We start from the raw sequence: 18,774 nt of genomic DNA, 5'->3' as shown, positions 1-18,774 counted from the left end.
GATTAATTGCTATTAATGCATATTATTTATTCATCTATTTAATTGGAAACACAATTTAAAATCTTATTCTCCTGCGATATAACATTTCATGTGTTTAATAACTGACACACATGAAAGAACTACATATAGTGGATCATGATTAAATATCACTTTTGGAAGAATGAGCAGATTCTGCCAAACTCTGTGTCTGTACTAGTTTCTCTCTGGAAGAGTCAGAGGTCAAACAATCTTACGCACGTTTCTGTTCGTTGTATTGAATTGAAGGACTTGACACATGTATAACATTACACACTCTAGAAATTCTAAGAGTAATTTCATAATGGTGAGGTCAATAAACACCTAGGAAAATACAGAGGTCTTAAAGACAATTATTATCTATTTGTCACCTGACAGAACAAATACTTTAAATGATAAAGTATGGTTTTCATGTGGTCATTGGATACTGGCATGTTCATTGACACTGAACGACATTCAGCTGAAATTTATGAAGACGTGGAAAGCTTAGTCAATTGACTCTTAGGGAAGAAGTAAAAAGCACACTCAGATGCACTTTGAATAAACCTGTTTAAGCATGATTAATAATAAATAGATGAACAAGAGTAATTTGAGGTCAAATGAATCTGCATTTGAAAACTTTGAGGCTACCTGTCCTGAACTAACATTAAAACAGCAACAACAAAATTGCTACCATTTGACAAGCACCCAGACAAATACTCAGAAAAATTGTGCTGACGTACTTGGTTAAGATTTAATTAAAATGAATTTTGGAAGCATACTATTGGCCCACAGATGTGCATATATCCTGAGCTTCAAAACCAGATTGTCTTTTCTGTCACTAGTGTGAACCTAGGAAAATCCTTTCAAAGTAAAACCAGAGATCTACAGATAAGTGAAACTCTGATTTTTACATGCAAACTTTCATACACATTTTTCTGAGAAGAGGAGTCGGTTTCATGGGAAACAGAAATTTTCAAATGTTACCAATTCTGGTGATGTCTAGAACGACTAAATATACCATTAAATCAACTGTGTAAATATATATCATTCTGTCAGCTTCTCATGTGGGTTTTATAACATCAGCCTCACCACACTTAATTCAACGCCTTTCATCTAGTGGGTTCTCAGTACATGTTTGCTACTGGTAATGATGACTATAGTCCAAGCAATGATCTCATTTTCCAGACTGTGATTCCTTTTTTATTTTCAAGTTCCTCTCTAGGCCAGCAAGGTTTTAATTCTCTCTCATCATGGCAATAAACCTGTCATCGTGATCAGGTCAGACATAAAATTTTCCAAGGCTAGCACGCAAATTCCTTCTCTTGCATGCAAGCTTGTGTCATTCTTGATCCCATCCTTGATGACAGGAAGGTCATCTTGTATATCATCTGTCCATTTGTAAGCCAAATGGTCTACAAGGACTGGGCATCTAAATTTTGCCAAGTTTATTTTGCAAACCACTGCCTAGTTTATGATTAAGGCAGAGATGACAAATTTTTCTTCTCAATAGCAGGAAGAATATGCTTTTTCTTTCCTTTCAAAACAGGTTATTACAGAATTTTAAAATATGAATCAGAAGAAGAGCTATCTAAAGCATTTAGAATAGACCTGGTCCGCAGTGTAACATTTTAATGAGGCTCCAAACATGTTTCTCTCTTAAGTCTGTGAAAAATATGTACCTAAATATTTGTGTTTTCTTCTTCCTAAGAATGAGTTAGATTTTAACGACTGTCCCTCTATCTCTAAAAACGCATTTTATACATTTAAATAAGAAATAAAAAGTAACAAAAAGCAAGTGAACATAATCCAACATGTGTCAACAATTTGAACCATATCATATACCATTATTCATACTGTATCAATAGCCAATCTATGCCTTGGGTATAAATATAGGAAAATGATTTCTTATCTGATTTTGTTTGGATGGCGGTGAGGAAGATTCACCCTGAGCTAAAATTTGTTGCCAATCTTCCTCTTTTTTTTCTCTTGAGGAAGATTAACACTGAGCTAACATTTGTGCCAATGCTCCTCTATTTTGCATGTGGGATGCCTCTACAGCATGGCTGATGAGTAGAGTACATCTGCATCTGGGATCCGAACCCGTGAACTCAGGCTGCCAAAGAGGAGCACGCGGAACTTTAACCACTTGGCCACGGGCCGGGCCCACTGACAATTTTTTTTTAAATAGTTTTTCAGTGTTTTGGATGTTTATAGTTTAGCTTTTTATTATGTGTCATATATGTTTGCTCTGATAATTTAAATGTTATAGGAATATGGGTTTAGAATACATGAAACCCACCATAATCTCACCCTATTAAGGATAGCTACTATTACCAGTTTAGTATACAATAACAACACACTAACGTGTTATTTTAATAATAGGAGATAATTACTCCCTGAAACATGAAAATATTTTGCTATTTCTTTTTTCACTTAATAATATTCATTTGATGTCTTTCCATGTCAATGTATACTAGAACTACCTCATCCTTTTATTAAAGAATTATATAATATTTCATTATATAGATTTACTATAATTTATTAAACTAATACCTTATTGATATGTATTGGGAATGTTTCCAATTTTTCCCTCTTCATCAATGTGCCAGTGAACCATCCTTTTTGCATATATATGAGTGTTTCTGTAGAATAACTTCAGAGAGACGGAAGATTCAAAAGAATTAATGTTTTAGTAAATACTGACACCCTCAAAAGCATTGTAAAGAATCTACATATCTACCACTAACATAGAAGAGAGTCTGTTCTACACACTTGCTCATATTTTTAAACTCATGAAATAACAGCTTTTTAAAGCTGGCATTATAGACTCAGAATACTGCAGGGCCAGACAGATAACAAAATATGTGAAATAGTGCAGAGTAAGAAAATGGGAATTGGTGGAAATTCAGCAAATTTAATGAAAAGAAAACACAATTATGATGGACAAACAAAATATATCTTCAGTTCTCAGGCTGCCAGTTTTCAACCCTTGTTTTCATGGAATTCAACGAGTTTTGATTTTTTATTTTAAAGCACAGATGTTTGTTTACTAGAGAAAGCAATATAATTTGTGATAAAATAGCTAATTTCACTACATACATCTTATTTTTGCCTTTTTTCTTTCTTTATATATTTTTTTGAATTTTACAGTTATGAGAAGAATTCATCCTCTCCTAGATTTGGGATCCACTGAATGTTGTATTGATTTTATCAACACAAATCTTCTATAATAGAAAACAATAAAAAATATTGTTTTATATGTTGCTCACTCATAGACACAATTTTCTAACTCCAGTCAACTTGGCGTAAAGCCTTCAAACAAACATAAGATTTTTTAATCCTCTTATTATTCACATATCAGTAACAGAAGAAAAGAAATAAAAATACACTATTTACTCTAAATATAAGCAATATCCTGCCAAGATTTATATTTAACCTAGTAAAACATCCTTGAGAAGAAAAAAGAAATCCCGTTATTTTAGCTTGACAAAAAACAGAAGAGGAAAATTCTAGTTTCCTTTTGATAACAGTGGTTATCTTATGGTCCGTGAGAGAGGGTGAAGGCCATAGAGAAAATTGGTTCTGCTTTCAGTTTTCTAGTCCCACTGCATCAATAAACCTCTGGAAGTTTCAATATAGACTACACTATGTGAGCATGAGGCAGCTTGGCCTCTTTTAGCACTTTCTTATACCCTTTGACCTTATGAGATTGTCAAGCAGAGATGGCTAAGTGAGGAATTCCCACTGCTACAGGATGTGTCAAAAAATAGCTTTCAAAGCAGAATAGTTCCTCTCTCAGTCTAAGGTGAGGGCAATGATGATTAAGAAGGAGAGTTTGGGAGTGAGTCAGTCATGCTATTCTAATTGCCCTTTTGTATTTTTGACTGTTATTTATGCCATATTTCCTTCTTTAGATACCTAAAAAATAGAATACGTAGAGATAAAATTGCAGCCATTTTTTTAACCCTTCCAATTTATATTTAACAAAAAGATAAAGCCACCACCTCTGCCATATGTAAAAGAAATAGTTGTATGATATTGACAATTGGAAATCAAATCTGTGTTGAAGACGATTCTTTAAAAGTTTATGTTCAAACTATATCATATTATCCTATTTTGAAAAATCATTTTGGAGAATAAAATTAATACTAAGGGATTTTTTTTAGATGTTCTGAAAGAGGTTCCATCTGTTGGTTTTATTTTTTCTTGATGGATGAGGCCATATGAGAAATATCTCATACAATGTATTCATTTCTTTCGATTCTTAAAGGTAAACATGAGTGAAATAAAAATAACAATGTTTCAGGAAATGTATTCCTTAGAGTAGGACAGAATGGTCCAAGATGAACACAAATTTTTAGGTGCTTATTTTTGACTTGATGTTAAAATCCTAAGGAAACGACTAAATTAGAATCAGCTCTGCTTACAATAAAGGAGGGCCAGGAAAACATAGAGCTACAATATTTTATAAGAAAAAAAAATCCAAGAGGGCCTGCTAATTTATCATGTTCATAACGATCTTTTAAAAATACCAACTAGAAGAGAAAAATTCCTTTCCAACATCTGATGTTATATTTAGGAAAATACGTTCAACTTTACCCTGAAAGAACACCAAAACACAGCTTCTAAGTTTTTTTGTTCATTCATTTGTGTGTCCATTTTTTCTTACACAAACCATAAAGATGACTTTTCTTTACATTTTCCCTACATTCTTTGTCTGTAATTATAGATAACTGGAACTATAATTTTATTAAAATTAGGAGAGTCATTCACTCTAAGATAATCAAACTTATTTGAATGAGATTCCTCTTTCTGGTTTAGCCTTCTGGCCCTTCTGTCAGATTAGTATTGGAATTAATTGGCAGATCTCCCAATGCATATATAAACTGTTTAAATTGGGCAGTGGCTTGTAAAGGAAATTTTTAAAGGACTTTTGAATTCTTGTCTCGTGTAATTGGGGTCAATGAACATACTCTATTCTCAAAATTTCATTTGCTTTGAAAATGTATATTCCCTTTTATAAATCATCATAGATCTTCTAGTGTGTGACAATGCTGCATTTTTAGCTACCTTTTGGAAACATTTAGCATACATCTGTGAAACTTTGTATTCCTCACAATTTTGCAATTCTGAAAGTTAGCGTAATATGGATTTTTTTTCTCTGTTGCTTTCTACTTTTCCTAACTCTCATATGCATCAAGTTTAGTAAATAAGAGAAAGAATTTTCTACCTTAATCTAAATTTTTATCCCTTCATAGTTAACTTCATAAATGTGGATAGGAGTTGGCTAAAATTTTAATTTTAGTTAAGTTCAACAGAGTCCCTGTGTGCCCACACTTTGCTATATGCTATGGATAAATAAGCTTGCCCTTGCGAAGCTTTAGAGAAAGATTCTTCAAGCATTTTATATGTTGTATTACTGTAAAAATACATTATACATTTATATATTATATATCATATAATTAAGTATATGAATACTTAAACGTAGAAGTTAGAAATGATGAAGAAACATAAATATAAATACTAATATTTTTACTTTGCTTCTCAAAACATTTTGCTCACCTCATAGGCTGTATGCATTATACTTTGGAGCTCACTGGTCTTGAGAGGATAACATGTAACTAGATCATTTGAATAAACTGGTCAATTATCTGATGGACAGTAAACATAAGGTGCTAGAACATGGGAAAACTTCAGAAACACTTTCTGGAGGCGGAGTCACTAGATCTAAGCCTTTCACTATAAAGAAGAGCTAGTGAAGGAAAGAAAGAGGAGACGGTGAAAACAAGAGCATCCCAACGAGAAGAAGTGTCTATTAAAAGCACAAAAGTATGAAAGCAAGGGGGGCACTATAAAAGAGTCCAGGACTGAGGAAATGTAAAATCAAGGTTGAGCATGGTGAGCGAAGCTGCTGAAGAAGAATGCAGAAGTTAGGCAATTGAGACAAGTAGCTTGGATCTTATCAATCTTTGAAGAAAAATTGGGAAATCTTTAAAGAAATCTAAGAGGGCGGATGTAGGTCCTGGGCAGACATTGGTTTTGGATGAAACCTCCAAGCAGCTGGATTGAGAATGGATTTGAAGAGACACACACGGAATCAGAGAAACTCATCAGTAGCCAATCATTTTATCCAAGTGAGAGGTGAAGAGCAACAGAACTAAAGGGGTGGTAGTGACAATGCAACTCTCGAGAGGGGGTTAGAAGTAGCAGGAGGAAAAAACTCAGTAGAATTTGGTCACGATTTTCTGGAAGTGACTGGTGAGTGAGGAGGAATAATCTCAGTTACTTTGCACCTTCCTGACCTAGATGACAGGCTACTTTTAACTGAGATGGTGAACACAGTAGCAGGAAAAGATTGGGGCAGGGAGAAGACAAGCAGATTTTTTTAAAAATTAAGATTTAGGTGAAAATTAGGAACATTTAGAAACGAATAAAGAAAAAAGAACAAATTACTTCTTCTTCTTCTGAAAGGAAATATTCGTATTTCAAATACTATTTATAATATCTATATAACAATAAAGTATTTGTAAACGCTTTAATTTCTCTGTCTTTTATTTACATTAATGGCCCTTTATGTATTTAATTTATATGATATCCTTTTCATACACTTTTTCTTGTCTTTTTTTCTCATCTAACATACTGAGTATTTCTCTTGTCATTAAAATTTCTTGTAAATTAAATTTTAGTAGCTGTGTAATACTATATCTTCTGGATGTAACACAATTTTTAAAACAATTCTCCTAATACAGGACATATTTGTTATTTTTACTATTTCACACAATTATACATAACGCTATGAAACATTTCTTTTTGTCTGGAAATCTACTATCTATTTAAGATAAGAAAGCATAAGCATATGAAAGTTTCTTGACATATTTTGCTGCTAACATATTTCTATCAACAGTATATGTCAGTGAAATAGATGTGTAATAAAAAATCTTTGATAATTTGATAGGCATAAAATTAAAATATTTTATTCCCATTTCTTTGAGTACTGTTGAAGACAAAGTTTTTTTATATGTTTGTTAGCTATTTATATTTCTTTTTTATGCAAGTTGTTCTTTCATTTCTTTTAGCTGATTTTTCTACTGGAGTCTTATTAATGTTCTTATTAATTTGTGGATGTCCTTAAATAATAAGGCTAATCACCCTTCACTGTTATCTATGAAATAATAATGTTTTAAGCAGTTGGCTGTTTATATTTTTATGTAGTTTATAATTTTTTATCTTTTTATTTTCCATATTTTAAATTATACTTCTTTATAATAATAAGATGTGTTTTCAGGAAATTTGGAGACTGCTGAAAAACACCAAGAAGGTAATAAATTAAATCTATACTAATCACCCAGACATAACCACTTTGTGTGTATGTGTGTGTACGTGCAAACATACACACACACGCATTTATGTAATCATCCTTTTTTCCATGTATATACATCATTCAAGAGCACAAGTGGCACCATACTGTGAAAGCTGTTTCATAGCCTCTTTTTTCACTTATTGGTATGTTTCAGATAGGTATCCAAGAATATAATACGCTGTGGAAACACCTTTCTTTTAATTATCTCAGGATATTAGTTTGCATGGAAATTTAATAACTTATTGAATAACTTCATTATTTTCAGACATGTAGATGTTTCCCATTTTCATTATTTTGAATATTATCTCAATAAATATCTTAGTATACATAACTTTGTGTTCATAATTGATTATTTCATTAAGGTTTTTAAAAGTTTGGAATCCCTAGGTCAAAGAGTGTGCAAAGAGTAAGCTTATTTGATACATAATGACAAATGCCCTTCTAGAAAAGTTGATCCAATTTACCTGCCCATCCCTGTAGTATGATACAGTTCTTTTCTCCACATCTTCACCAACATTAAGTGTATCAAGATAATAATTCACATCTGCATGTTTAAAATGTGCCAGACTCTATATCTACTTTATTGATAAAGTGTTGGAACATTAAAAAGTTTAAGCACTTTGCTAAATCCTCACAGGCAAGTGGAGAATGAACTCAAAGTTCAGTCTGACCTTAAAAATGATGCTTTCAGTGTGCCATATTATTTCCCAAAGTTTGGTATGTTTATATGACCATTACATATCAAGCATCTTTGATTCCTAGTTAAGTTTAGAGGTCACCAGAACTTCTGTGTAAAAACTTCCCACAGGCCTTGCCAATTATCCTAATGAGATTTATATTTTCTTAGTGAAATCTAACTCTTTATGTTTTAATAATATTGCCCATTTGTATCTTATATATGTAGTGAATATTTTTTCAAATGTCTTTTTTTAATTTAAGTTTAATTTAGAGCATTTTCTAGTATATATCAATGAATTTTCCAATCCAAAATCCCAGGAGAATTTTTTGTACATATCAACAAGCCGATTCCAAAATTTATAGGGTAAAGCAAAGGAATTAGAATACCAAAGCAATTTTAAAAAAGAAGATACACACTATCTGATCCCAAGACTTACTATAAAGCTATGGTAATCAAGGCAGTGTGATAATGGGAAAAAGCATAAATACATACATCAATGGAACACAATAGAGAGGCCAGAAATAGATACACACAAATATGATTGATTTTTGACAATGGCGAAGAGGCAATTTAATGGAGAAAAGATAGTCTGTTAAAAACATGGTGATGGAACAGTTGGATGTCTGTATGTAAGATACTGAACCTCAATCTCTTACCTTATACAAAAACTTACTCAAAATCGATCCTATATCTAAATGTAAAATACGAAATTATAAAATGTTTAGAAGAAAAATAGGTGAAAATCTTTGTGAACTTGAGTTAGGCCAAGAGCTCTTAGATACAACACCAAGACCATAATCCATAAAAGAAAAACTTTGATAAGTATGACTTCATCAAAGTTAAAAACTCTTACTCTGTGAAAACCAGTCAAGAATATGAAAAAAAAAAAGCCACAAAAGGAGAAAAGTGTTAGTAAATTCCACATCTCCCAAAAGATTTTCTTCCAGAATATTTATAAAGAACTCTCAAAACTCAACAATAGAAAACAACAATACAATACAAAACTAGGAAAAATAAAATACAACTAGAACTCTTAAAACTCAATAAAAAGGAAATACACTATTAAAAATGGGCCAAAGACCTGAACAGACACGTTACCAAGGATATATAGATGAAAAATAAGCATATGAAAAGATGTCTCACATCCTATGTCATTAGGGAAATGCTTAAAACAATGAAATACCACTACACACCAATTAGAATAGACAAAATACAGAACACTGACAGCACCAAATGCTGACGAGAATGTGGAGGAAGAACTCTCATTCATTGCTGGTTGGAATGCAAAATGTATGGCCACTCTGGAAGACAGTTTGGTGGTTTCTTACAAAACCAAACATATTCTTACCATGTGACTTAGCAATTGTGCTCCCTGGTACTTACCCATGGGAGTTGAAAACTTACGTCCATGCAAAAATCTGCACATGACTATTTCTAGAAGCTTTATTCATAATTGCCAAAACTTAGAAGCAACCAAGATGACCTTCAGTATGTGAATGGACAAATAAAGTGTGGTACATCCAGACAACAGAATATTTTTCAGCGCTAAAAAGAAATCGACGATCAAGCTACAGAAAGACATGGAGGAACCTTAACGCATATTACTAAGTGAAAGAAGCCAAGCTGAGAAGGCTGCATATTACATGGTTCAAACCATGTCACATTCTGGAAAAGGCAAAACTATGGAGTCAGCAGTTGCCAGGGGTTGGGGGGTGGGGAGAAGGGATGAATATTTAGCATGAAAGATTTTTAGGGTAGTGAAAATACTCTGTATGATACTACAGTGATGTATATATGTCATAATACATTTGTCCAAACCCATAGATTGTACAACACCAAGAATGAAACCTAATGTAAACTATGGACTTTGAGTGATAATGATGTGTCAATACAGCTTCATCAGTTGTAACAAATGTACCACTCTGGTGGGGGATATTGATAATGGGGGAAGCTATGCATGCATAGGGGCAGTGAATATATGGAAAATCTCTGTATCTTTCTCTCAGTTTTGCTATCTAAAATTTCTCTAAAATAAAATCTTTAAAAAAATTAGACGAGATATTTGAACAAACACTTCATGAAAGTATATTCATTGGTGGTGAATAATCACAAGACAAGATGCTCAATATTATTATTCATATGGACATGCAAATTAAATACCACAATGACAATTAGAATGGCTAAAATACAATAAATAAAAACTGACAATACCAAACGCTGGTGAAGATGTCAAGCAATGTGAATGCTCAGACATTGCTGGTGGAAATGCAAGACAGTATAAGCCATTGCAGTATCTTAGAAAGTTAAACATACTTAATGTGAGACACATAATCCCACTAAGCCATTTACCCATGATAAATAAAAAGATTCTCGCAAACATTTTTACTTGGATGCTTATAGCAGTTTTATTCAAAACGTCAAAAACTAAACAACCCACACATCATTCAGTGGGTGAGTGGATGAACAAACTATGGTACATCTATACAATGGAATACTATTTAGCAATTATAAGGAACAAGCTACTGATAGTTGCTACAGCATGAATGAATCTCCAATGCATTATACTAAGTGAAAGAGGCCAGAAGTGAAAGATTACATTCTGTGTGCTTCCATTGATAGGGCATTCCAGAAAAGGTAAAACTATAGTGACTTAGAGTAGTTCAGTTACCAGAGACTGAGGTGGGGAGGAATTGACAAAGGCCAGCTCAAGGGAATTTGGGGGGTGATGGTACTATTCTGTATCTTGGTTGTGGTGAAGGTTACATGACTATGCAACTGTCAAATCTCACAGAACGGTACAGTAAGAAGAGTGCATGCCATTGTTTCTAAATTTAAAAATGAATAAATGACTTTTCATTTTTCTTCTTTCTTACATTGCTTAAATGCTTTCCTAAACAAAAGACACATAAGTACCTGAAAGCTTTATTTATTGAATTTATTCAATGTTCAATTATACTTAAAATTTAAAAAATTATTTAATTTAAAATATTTTAAAATCATACTTTAAATCTTTATCTACAATTTACTTTAATATTGTATGAAGTATAGATCACACCTTATTTTTTCCCCAAGGAGTTAAAGAATTGTTCTAGTACCTTCTGCTTAGTAAGCCATTGTTCTTTCCTGCTCTCCCCTTGTTTGAACGCTTTCTTCTTCAGACACTAATTAATTATATGTATTTGCGATTGCTAATAGCCTTTCCTTGGAGGGCCTCCCTACTGACTTATGATTATTTCTTTGTTGCATTTTATGATTGCATGTATATACTGTTTTTGGACTTTTCATTTCATTCCATTGCTTGATGGTTTGTTTGTGTGCGTGTCCTTGTTAGGCACTGATATCCTCTATACATGTGTGCGTAATATGTAATTCTGTAGCTTAATCGAAGGAAAGAGTTGGAGTCATTGCTATCTATGTCATTAACAAAGTCACAAGAGTGGCTTTGCTTGATCAGGAAGAGCAGGGAGGATAGATGAGCAATAAGCTGAGGATGGACCTCTAGGGAGCACTGTCATTTGAGCAAGAGTGAAATATCAAGAACTTTTGTGGGCATGTTGTTTGGCCTCTCCAGTTTTTATTGTTTTCAATTAGCTGATTTCACTCATTCGTATTACCTGTGGCCATCTATTGGTATTTGAGTGTGTGATTCATAACTTTGTGAAAGAACAGAGAAAGCAGAGCCTGTGAAAGGGAACTTTATAAAAGAGTCTACGAGGTGTGAGGCAAACCAAGGGGGGGAGGTGTCACAATCGCCCAGGGAGTGAAAGAAGAAAAATGAAGTTAACAGCATCAAATATCCCAGAGAGAGCCAGTCAAGATAAGGGCTGCAGGTCATCTGAGCCTTTAGAGAGAGCGTGCTCTGTTAAATGGGGTTAGGAATCAGATGGCACTGCGCTGAGGAGTGACTGAATCTTAGAAACTGGGGATAATGAATACAGACTGCTACTGTGGAGAGTTTGAATGAATCAAGGAAGAGAAATTGGATGGTAGTGGCGGTGAAATCTAATGAAAGAGAGGTCAGTTTGTTTTTGTTTGTTGATTTACTTTTTTGGATAGAAGTTCGAAGAACTTATATAGGTTGAAGGGAAAGGGCCAGCAAAGAAGTAAGAGCTGAAGATAAAGGACAAAAAGGAAATAACTAATGGCAAAAGCCTCAGCATCAGTGATAGGGAATAAAATCAAACACAGGCTTTGCCTTGAATAGCAGGAAGGACTCCTGATCCTTTAAGGCTAGAGGAAAGAAAGTAAGAGTGTTGACAGATTTAGCTCTTTGATGCTGGAGGGAATTGCAAGGATGCACAAGCAGTTTCCCCACAATGACCTCAATTTTCTTGCTAAAACAGCAGGTGCCCCGAGAGTGAAGGGGAGAGACTGTATGGCTTGAGTGAGGTGATAAACTTTTGAAATAGTGGCTGACCACAGTCAGAGTGAAAGGATTAGTGAATGCTGTTGCAGGGCTACCTCAGCTTAGAAAACCATAAATCTGCAGAGCGGCATAATTTACTCCTGCAGCACTCATGTACCCAGGTGGAAGAAAAGAGAAGATTTGCTATAGTTTGGATTCAAGGTTGCATGTACAATGTGAGAAAGGACAAGCTACAGAAACATAGAGGGTAAGCTGCTGGTGTCCAAGCTCAATTCCAAGCAAGACTTGGAGAACATGAAAGATCCAAGTCTCACTGGATTCGAAGAAAAAGAAATGAGAGGAAAAGTGTTTATTTCACTTGTAACCTAACATCACTCCTGACGTAGTCTTATGTTTTTACCTTAATTTTCCTTTTCCCCTAAATCTTCTAATTTGTTTTTATATTCACTCATTATTTTGTAAGATGTGTTTTAGATAAAAGGCCAGGTATAAGCGAATAAAAGGAAACTAAAAACATACATATGGTCAAACAGAGGTGAGTTTCACTTTAACTAGGGAGGCTGAGACTTAAAGCATCTCCGTTGAATTTTAATTGAGAACAAGATCTGTAGGTGGTTAAGAGGTTTTGTGGTTGATATGGATAGAATGTTTACTGAGGTTGTGGAGGTTAGGGTTTGATCAGCGGTTCTCATCTTGGGATAATTTTGTCCCGGGGATATTGGGCAATGTCTGGAGACATGTTTGGTTTTCATGACTGGGGGATGGAGTACCCCTGGCATGCCAGTAGTGCCAGGGATGTTGCTAAATAACCTGCAATTCACAGGACAGCCCTCACAGCAAATAATTATCTGATCAAAATGTCAATAGCGCTGAAGTTGAGAAATCTGGATTAGACAAATTGTTTACAAGGATGACAGAAGAATGAGAATGGTAGGAAATCACCTGGAGAACCATTGAAGAAAGGTGGAGAAGGAGGAACCACCCAGAGAATGGGCATGCCAGGTGATGTGAGATTCAAAGACGTATATTTGCAGGTGGTGGTTTCTGAGAGGATGGAAGAGTCATTATTTGGAAGAATCCGTGGGAAACTGGATTTGGGGTACAAATTTGCAAATGGTTCCTGGGTTTGACTTTTGTAAAGCAAATACAAGGAAGATTGAAACAAGGGAGTTTAAAGGAAGCATATGTTATTTTCTACCAGCTTTTGAAAAGTCATATTTACCTTAAAAAGTCCTATTACCCTTGTACACAACAATTTCTAGTTCTTTCCTGCAAAGTTTCCAGATGAAGGCAACAAGGGTTCATATTGGATTGGAAGGAATCTATCTTTGACACAGTGACATTACATGAGAAGTCATTGTTTTCCCTGTAACCTTCCACCAACCCTCTGCATCTCTCTTTTTTTCTTTTCTTTTGGTTTTCCCAAAACAGACAATACCAGTTGCCTCATTTTGGTTAGCCTCATAGAGCTGACCATCTTTTCTGTTGACAACACAAGTAATAGATACTCTCTACTTTGGTTTAATTAAGATAGACTGCTAAACAATTGTGATCTTTACTTTGTACTTTTTTTTAATACTCTAATACTGGACATTTGTCTCCTTTAGAAGATACACTGTTTATAATACCTGCCTTTTGGAAGATTAAAGGAGTTGCAAAATTTAGTAGATTTTGAGACCTCCTTATCCAAATTTTGTTTATTTGGATGGCTATATATTCCTTTCATATTGACTTATTAACAATGAAAAAAGAATTGATTAAACTACTTTTTTTGCATATGAAATTGGCTAAACCTTTCAATTCTATCCAGTAAAGTCAAGACTGAATGACTTTTAAGATAATGTCAGTTTATGTGATGGGTTCATCCATAGGTTAGATGGGTTGCAAAAAATGGGCTGAGTTATCTGGACTGTAAACACCTCCAGACTCCTGTGCTCAGCACCCAACATTTCACAGAAAGGTTCCAACCAGATTATCATCTGAAAGAAACCTAATGACTCATTTGTTGATGATTACAAATAGATTAATTTATTTTAATTTCCAAATCTCCATCTATCGCCTAATAAATTGAATGTACAAAGGAAGACATATGTCCTTTAAAAAAATTTACTATGTGAATGAAGTGGTATTTAAATCATTCCATTCTGTTTTCAATCCCAATGCTCAGAGCTTTCCTAGTGACAATAAGACTGACGACAAAACAACAAGAAAATTATATAGAACCTTCTGACACCATGTATCATCTATCTGTATTGTCACAGAGATTCTTTACTTTAGGTTTATAACATTTACTCAATTAAAAAAAAATTTTCCCCCATACACAGATAAATAGTTATAGTCTTTACCCCTTCAGTAAGTGAATGGACTAACCCACATTAAACTGTATATTTCCTTATTGCAAACATTTTGACAATATTTCATGTACATGTGGTAAATGTATTATCATTTTAAAAAATATCTTTTTTTCAGGTGAAACTGAGGAAGATATATACTAGCTATTTTACATACATTAATAACATTTGCCTTAACAAATGACAATTTAGAAAACATTTTATCACACTTGTTCTTTGTTGGCACTATGCAAGCAAAAATGATACCTATCTCTTTTGTGTAAATTATGCAGTACTAAGTCACTAGGCTTATTTAAAAATTCCACCACTCCTTACACTCTATATTCCCCTTCCTGGTTTCTTTTCTCCGCAGCACTATCACCATCTAACGTTATATATAATTAACTTTATTTTTTATTGCTTATATACTTCCACCTTCCAGAATTTAATTTCCACTAAGACAGGGTATTGGTGTATTTTATTCACTGCTGTTGCCACATGCACATAGCAGGAATTTGATAACTATTTGTTGAATGATTGTGGTTGTTATATAAATTAATTTAACCACTTGTCTAACGGCATGATTAAGCAAAGGCTGTCTTCACTGACTTTTCAAAAAACGAGTTTACTATTTTTAATGACATGACTGGCTTTAACTTCTTAAGATATCACCTTTTTAAAAGCTTTTCTTGGGAGCACAGTGCTGTGCAATTCCATTTCTGGACTCCCACTCCATCGCAAATCTCTTTACTCACTCAGCTATTATTTGCATGTGGATCCCTTAGGGGTTTATAACATTCAATTCCTTTCAAAGCTACATGTCTTCTAGGTCATTGGGGAAGTGATTTAATTCTCTGGTGAGCTCTAATAAATGTACTGGATGTGCTGGAATTTAAAAAAAAGCAAGTAGGCAATACTCACTTTTGTTCTTTTCATAGGTATTTGCATAGCTGTTTTCTACAACATTAAATTTGCAGTTTTGGCAAAAAAGAGATTTTCCTTTTTTAGACTCTCACATTACTTACTTGTATTGTACTTGAAGAGCTACTTCAATAAAAGGCACATGTGTGTGGTGATGGATTGTAATTAGTCTTTGGGTGGTGAACATGATGTAATCTACACAGAAACCAAAATATAATGATGTACACCAGAAATTTACACAATGTTATAAAACAATGCTATCACAATAAAAAATAAAAATAAAAGTAAGTCAAAGATCAGTGGGGTGTGGGTTGTAATGGAGCAACACTCATTGTCATAAACTCTCAGTATTCTAAGTTAATCAAAGCCATAATGTGAAAACATGAATAATCCCCAAATAAGTCCCATTGCACTTTAGAATTCATTACGTGAATTTAAATCTAGCTTGTCATTTTAATTGTGTTGTTTGTGTTAATGATAAAATTAATTTCTGAGTAACATATTGGTTGGGCAATTCTTGAGAACAGGAACCATATCTTAGTTATTTTGAAACAACCAAGGCACTTAGCCCATTACCTTGTATATAGTAATTCCTAAATAAATTTTGAATGAATATATCCTGGGATTAGTGAGGAAAAGATGTAAATATTGAAGACAAGCCTGACCAGGCAATAAAAATAAAAGATCATTAATACTTTTCATTTAAAATTATGAATATGTGATATCAAGTCCCACAATACAAAGAAGTCAGAAATCATCCACTTTCTCAAACTATCCCATTAGAGTGAACAATTTTAACCTACATTCAAAATGAGTATTTTTACATTGGTCTATTATTATAATAAGCTGTTTAATAAGGGTAGGCTTACTTTGCTTTTCTTTTCCAAATTTATGACTCTAAACAACTTAGAAAAGGTCCTGAAATACCCTTTTGCTCATTTATATTATTTTATTGAGGCCACATTTTCCAACAAAAACATAATTTCTTTGACTGTACTTAGAGAAAGTCAGAGAATGGGATTCAAAGAAGTCTAGGATTGTTGGTCAGCTATCCTTCTAAATTATGTGTATTTATTTGTGTGTGTTGTAGCCAAAGATACAAAAGAAATTAAAAATTTGCTAAATATGTACATATTCCTTAAGAAATCAGAAATAAAATTTTATAGGGAAGCCTAATGTTTATTTATATGTTAACAGTGCTACCCTTTAAAAAAGTGAAACAAATTTAATAACCAGCGATTCTCTACTAAAACAATATTTTCTTCTAACCATCTCCAATTGAGCTGAATAATACATTTCTGACATAACTGAATTTTTAAAAATCTTGAAGACATCTTGTTAAAAATGTGTATTTTAAGGACATTTTTCCTTATTATCCAATTACACATTAGCAATAACAACTTGGAACAGTTATACAGTTTTATCTCAGATCTTTAAAAACATGAAAATAAGAATGTATGAACTGCTAACCTGGAGATCTCATGAACTCCAGTATCTTCCTGAAGACTCTATGCCTCTGAAAACATCTTTTCAGTCTGTTGATATCTCCTTATTTTTTCCTTAAAAAAGAAAATATGTTTCAACATGTTACATAAGGCTATATTTTCAAAGAGTAAAACTGACTACACAGTGTAAATATAATATGACACAGAGGACAACCAATAGGAATCTTGGAATACATAAAGGCATTAAATAGAACTGAATGATTGTACTGTCTGTAATTTAGTTTAGAAAGACTATCCAGCCTAGAAGAATGTGATACATTTCTAATTATTCATACATACCTTTGTTCATTTATTTGCCTGTTATTCAATCAACAAATACTACTATGGAAGAGAAGTTGAAGGCATTCCATATTATTAATTGGAATTATATTATTTAAATAACTTTCTAGTCTCTAGGAGCTTTGTATATTCAAGACACAAAAAAATCCAGGAAAATCAACCAAAATGTTGTGGCTAGATGGTTTACGAAAATCACAATGAATATTTATTATGTTTTTTGATTTGCTTAAAGGAAAGTATTTAATTCTAGAATTAATTCAAACATTTATATATTCAGATTTTAAGATAACAGGCTCTATGAAAATAATTTAAACAAAATATTCTTTAAAACAACATGCTTTAAGAAAAATCTTGTTTTTTAAAAAAATGATTAGTGCAATAACTTAAAGAGGTGATGGAATTTTGGCAGTAATTACATACTTTTATTTTCCCAGACTAAAATGTGTATAATCACGTTTTCTAAAGCATTAATGAACTTTCTATTCTAACATGTCAAGGTAAATCATTATGTCCATACACAAATGTAAAAGTTTTCCTAAAACATGACGAAGATAACCTTGTGAAGCGTGGTTCGTTTATTGTGTTTCCACAAGAGCCAGAAACGAACTATCACTGATTGTGGCCAATTACAATAGCTAGGGTAGAGATACTAAAAATGGGTTACTTGAAGGAGGAAATAGCCTGAGTAAGCAACTTATGCTGATGTTCAAATAAGCTTAAAGCATCAAAAATCTTTAAGAAACAAAATTGTCTCAGGAAGATTGTATCTTTCTCTCTTTAAACTTATCTACATGAATATGCATGGATACATGGATTTAGAACAAACTGGAATATCTGTGGCACCCACAACAGCAGCAAAGTGTTATCAAATTGTGGTTAGAATCATAGAGCTAACAGAGGTTATTGAGTCCACTTTAGTTTTGAGGAAGCCCAGATTCAGCAGAATCTGGGAAATTTTGGAAAGAGTCATTCAAAATTTAATTGTAAGTATAATTTCAAGTATCTTAAAACTCTGCTGAGAACATTATACATTCAAACGATGACATAGTAAAGACCATGTAAGCAATATCTTCGTCACCTGTTACACTCATTTTGAGGTCTGAACGTAACTTTTTCTGTCTTCTTTGTTAATGATACATATCCTGAGATTGCAAGTGAAGCAATTAGAAAACAACAAGAAGGCATGCAAAAGATCTTGGCCTGTTTGTAATGTGCCCATTGAATACAGACTTTAAAAAATTATTTGCAGGGGCCGGCTCCATGGCCGAGTGGTTAAGTTTGAATGCTCTGCTTCAGTCACCCAGTGTTTCACTGGTTCGCATCCTGGGCACAGACCT

The 18,774-nt window shown here is 33.4% G+C and overlaps 1 protein-coding gene across 2 annotated transcripts in view; it reads right to left on the bottom strand.

Annotated features, from left to right (window-relative positions):
- Positions 1-18,774, bottom strand: part of CSRNP3 (cysteine and serine rich nuclear protein 3) — a 185,893-nt gene that overhangs the window by 127,936 nt on the left and 39,183 nt on the right. The window contains exon 3 of one of the 2 annotated variants that reach the window (XM_023623064.2): positions 17,124-17,212. The exons of the other annotated variant lie outside the window; for it this stretch is intronic. Within the exon in view, the coding sequence (XP_023478832.1) occupies positions 17,124-17,136 (13 nt within the window). The 5' untranslated portion in view covers positions 17,137-17,212. The remainder of the gene's footprint in view (positions 1-17,123; positions 17,213-18,774) is intronic. 2 annotated transcript variants of the gene reach the window in all.

The sequence above is a fragment of the Equus caballus genome, chromosome 18 (assembly GCF_041296265.1).
Source record: "Equus caballus isolate H_3958 breed thoroughbred chromosome 18, TB-T2T, whole genome shotgun sequence".
NCBI lineage: Eukaryota > Metazoa > Chordata > Mammalia > Perissodactyla > Equidae > Equus > Equus caballus.
This window is presented reverse-complemented; position numbering and strand designations above follow the sequence as displayed.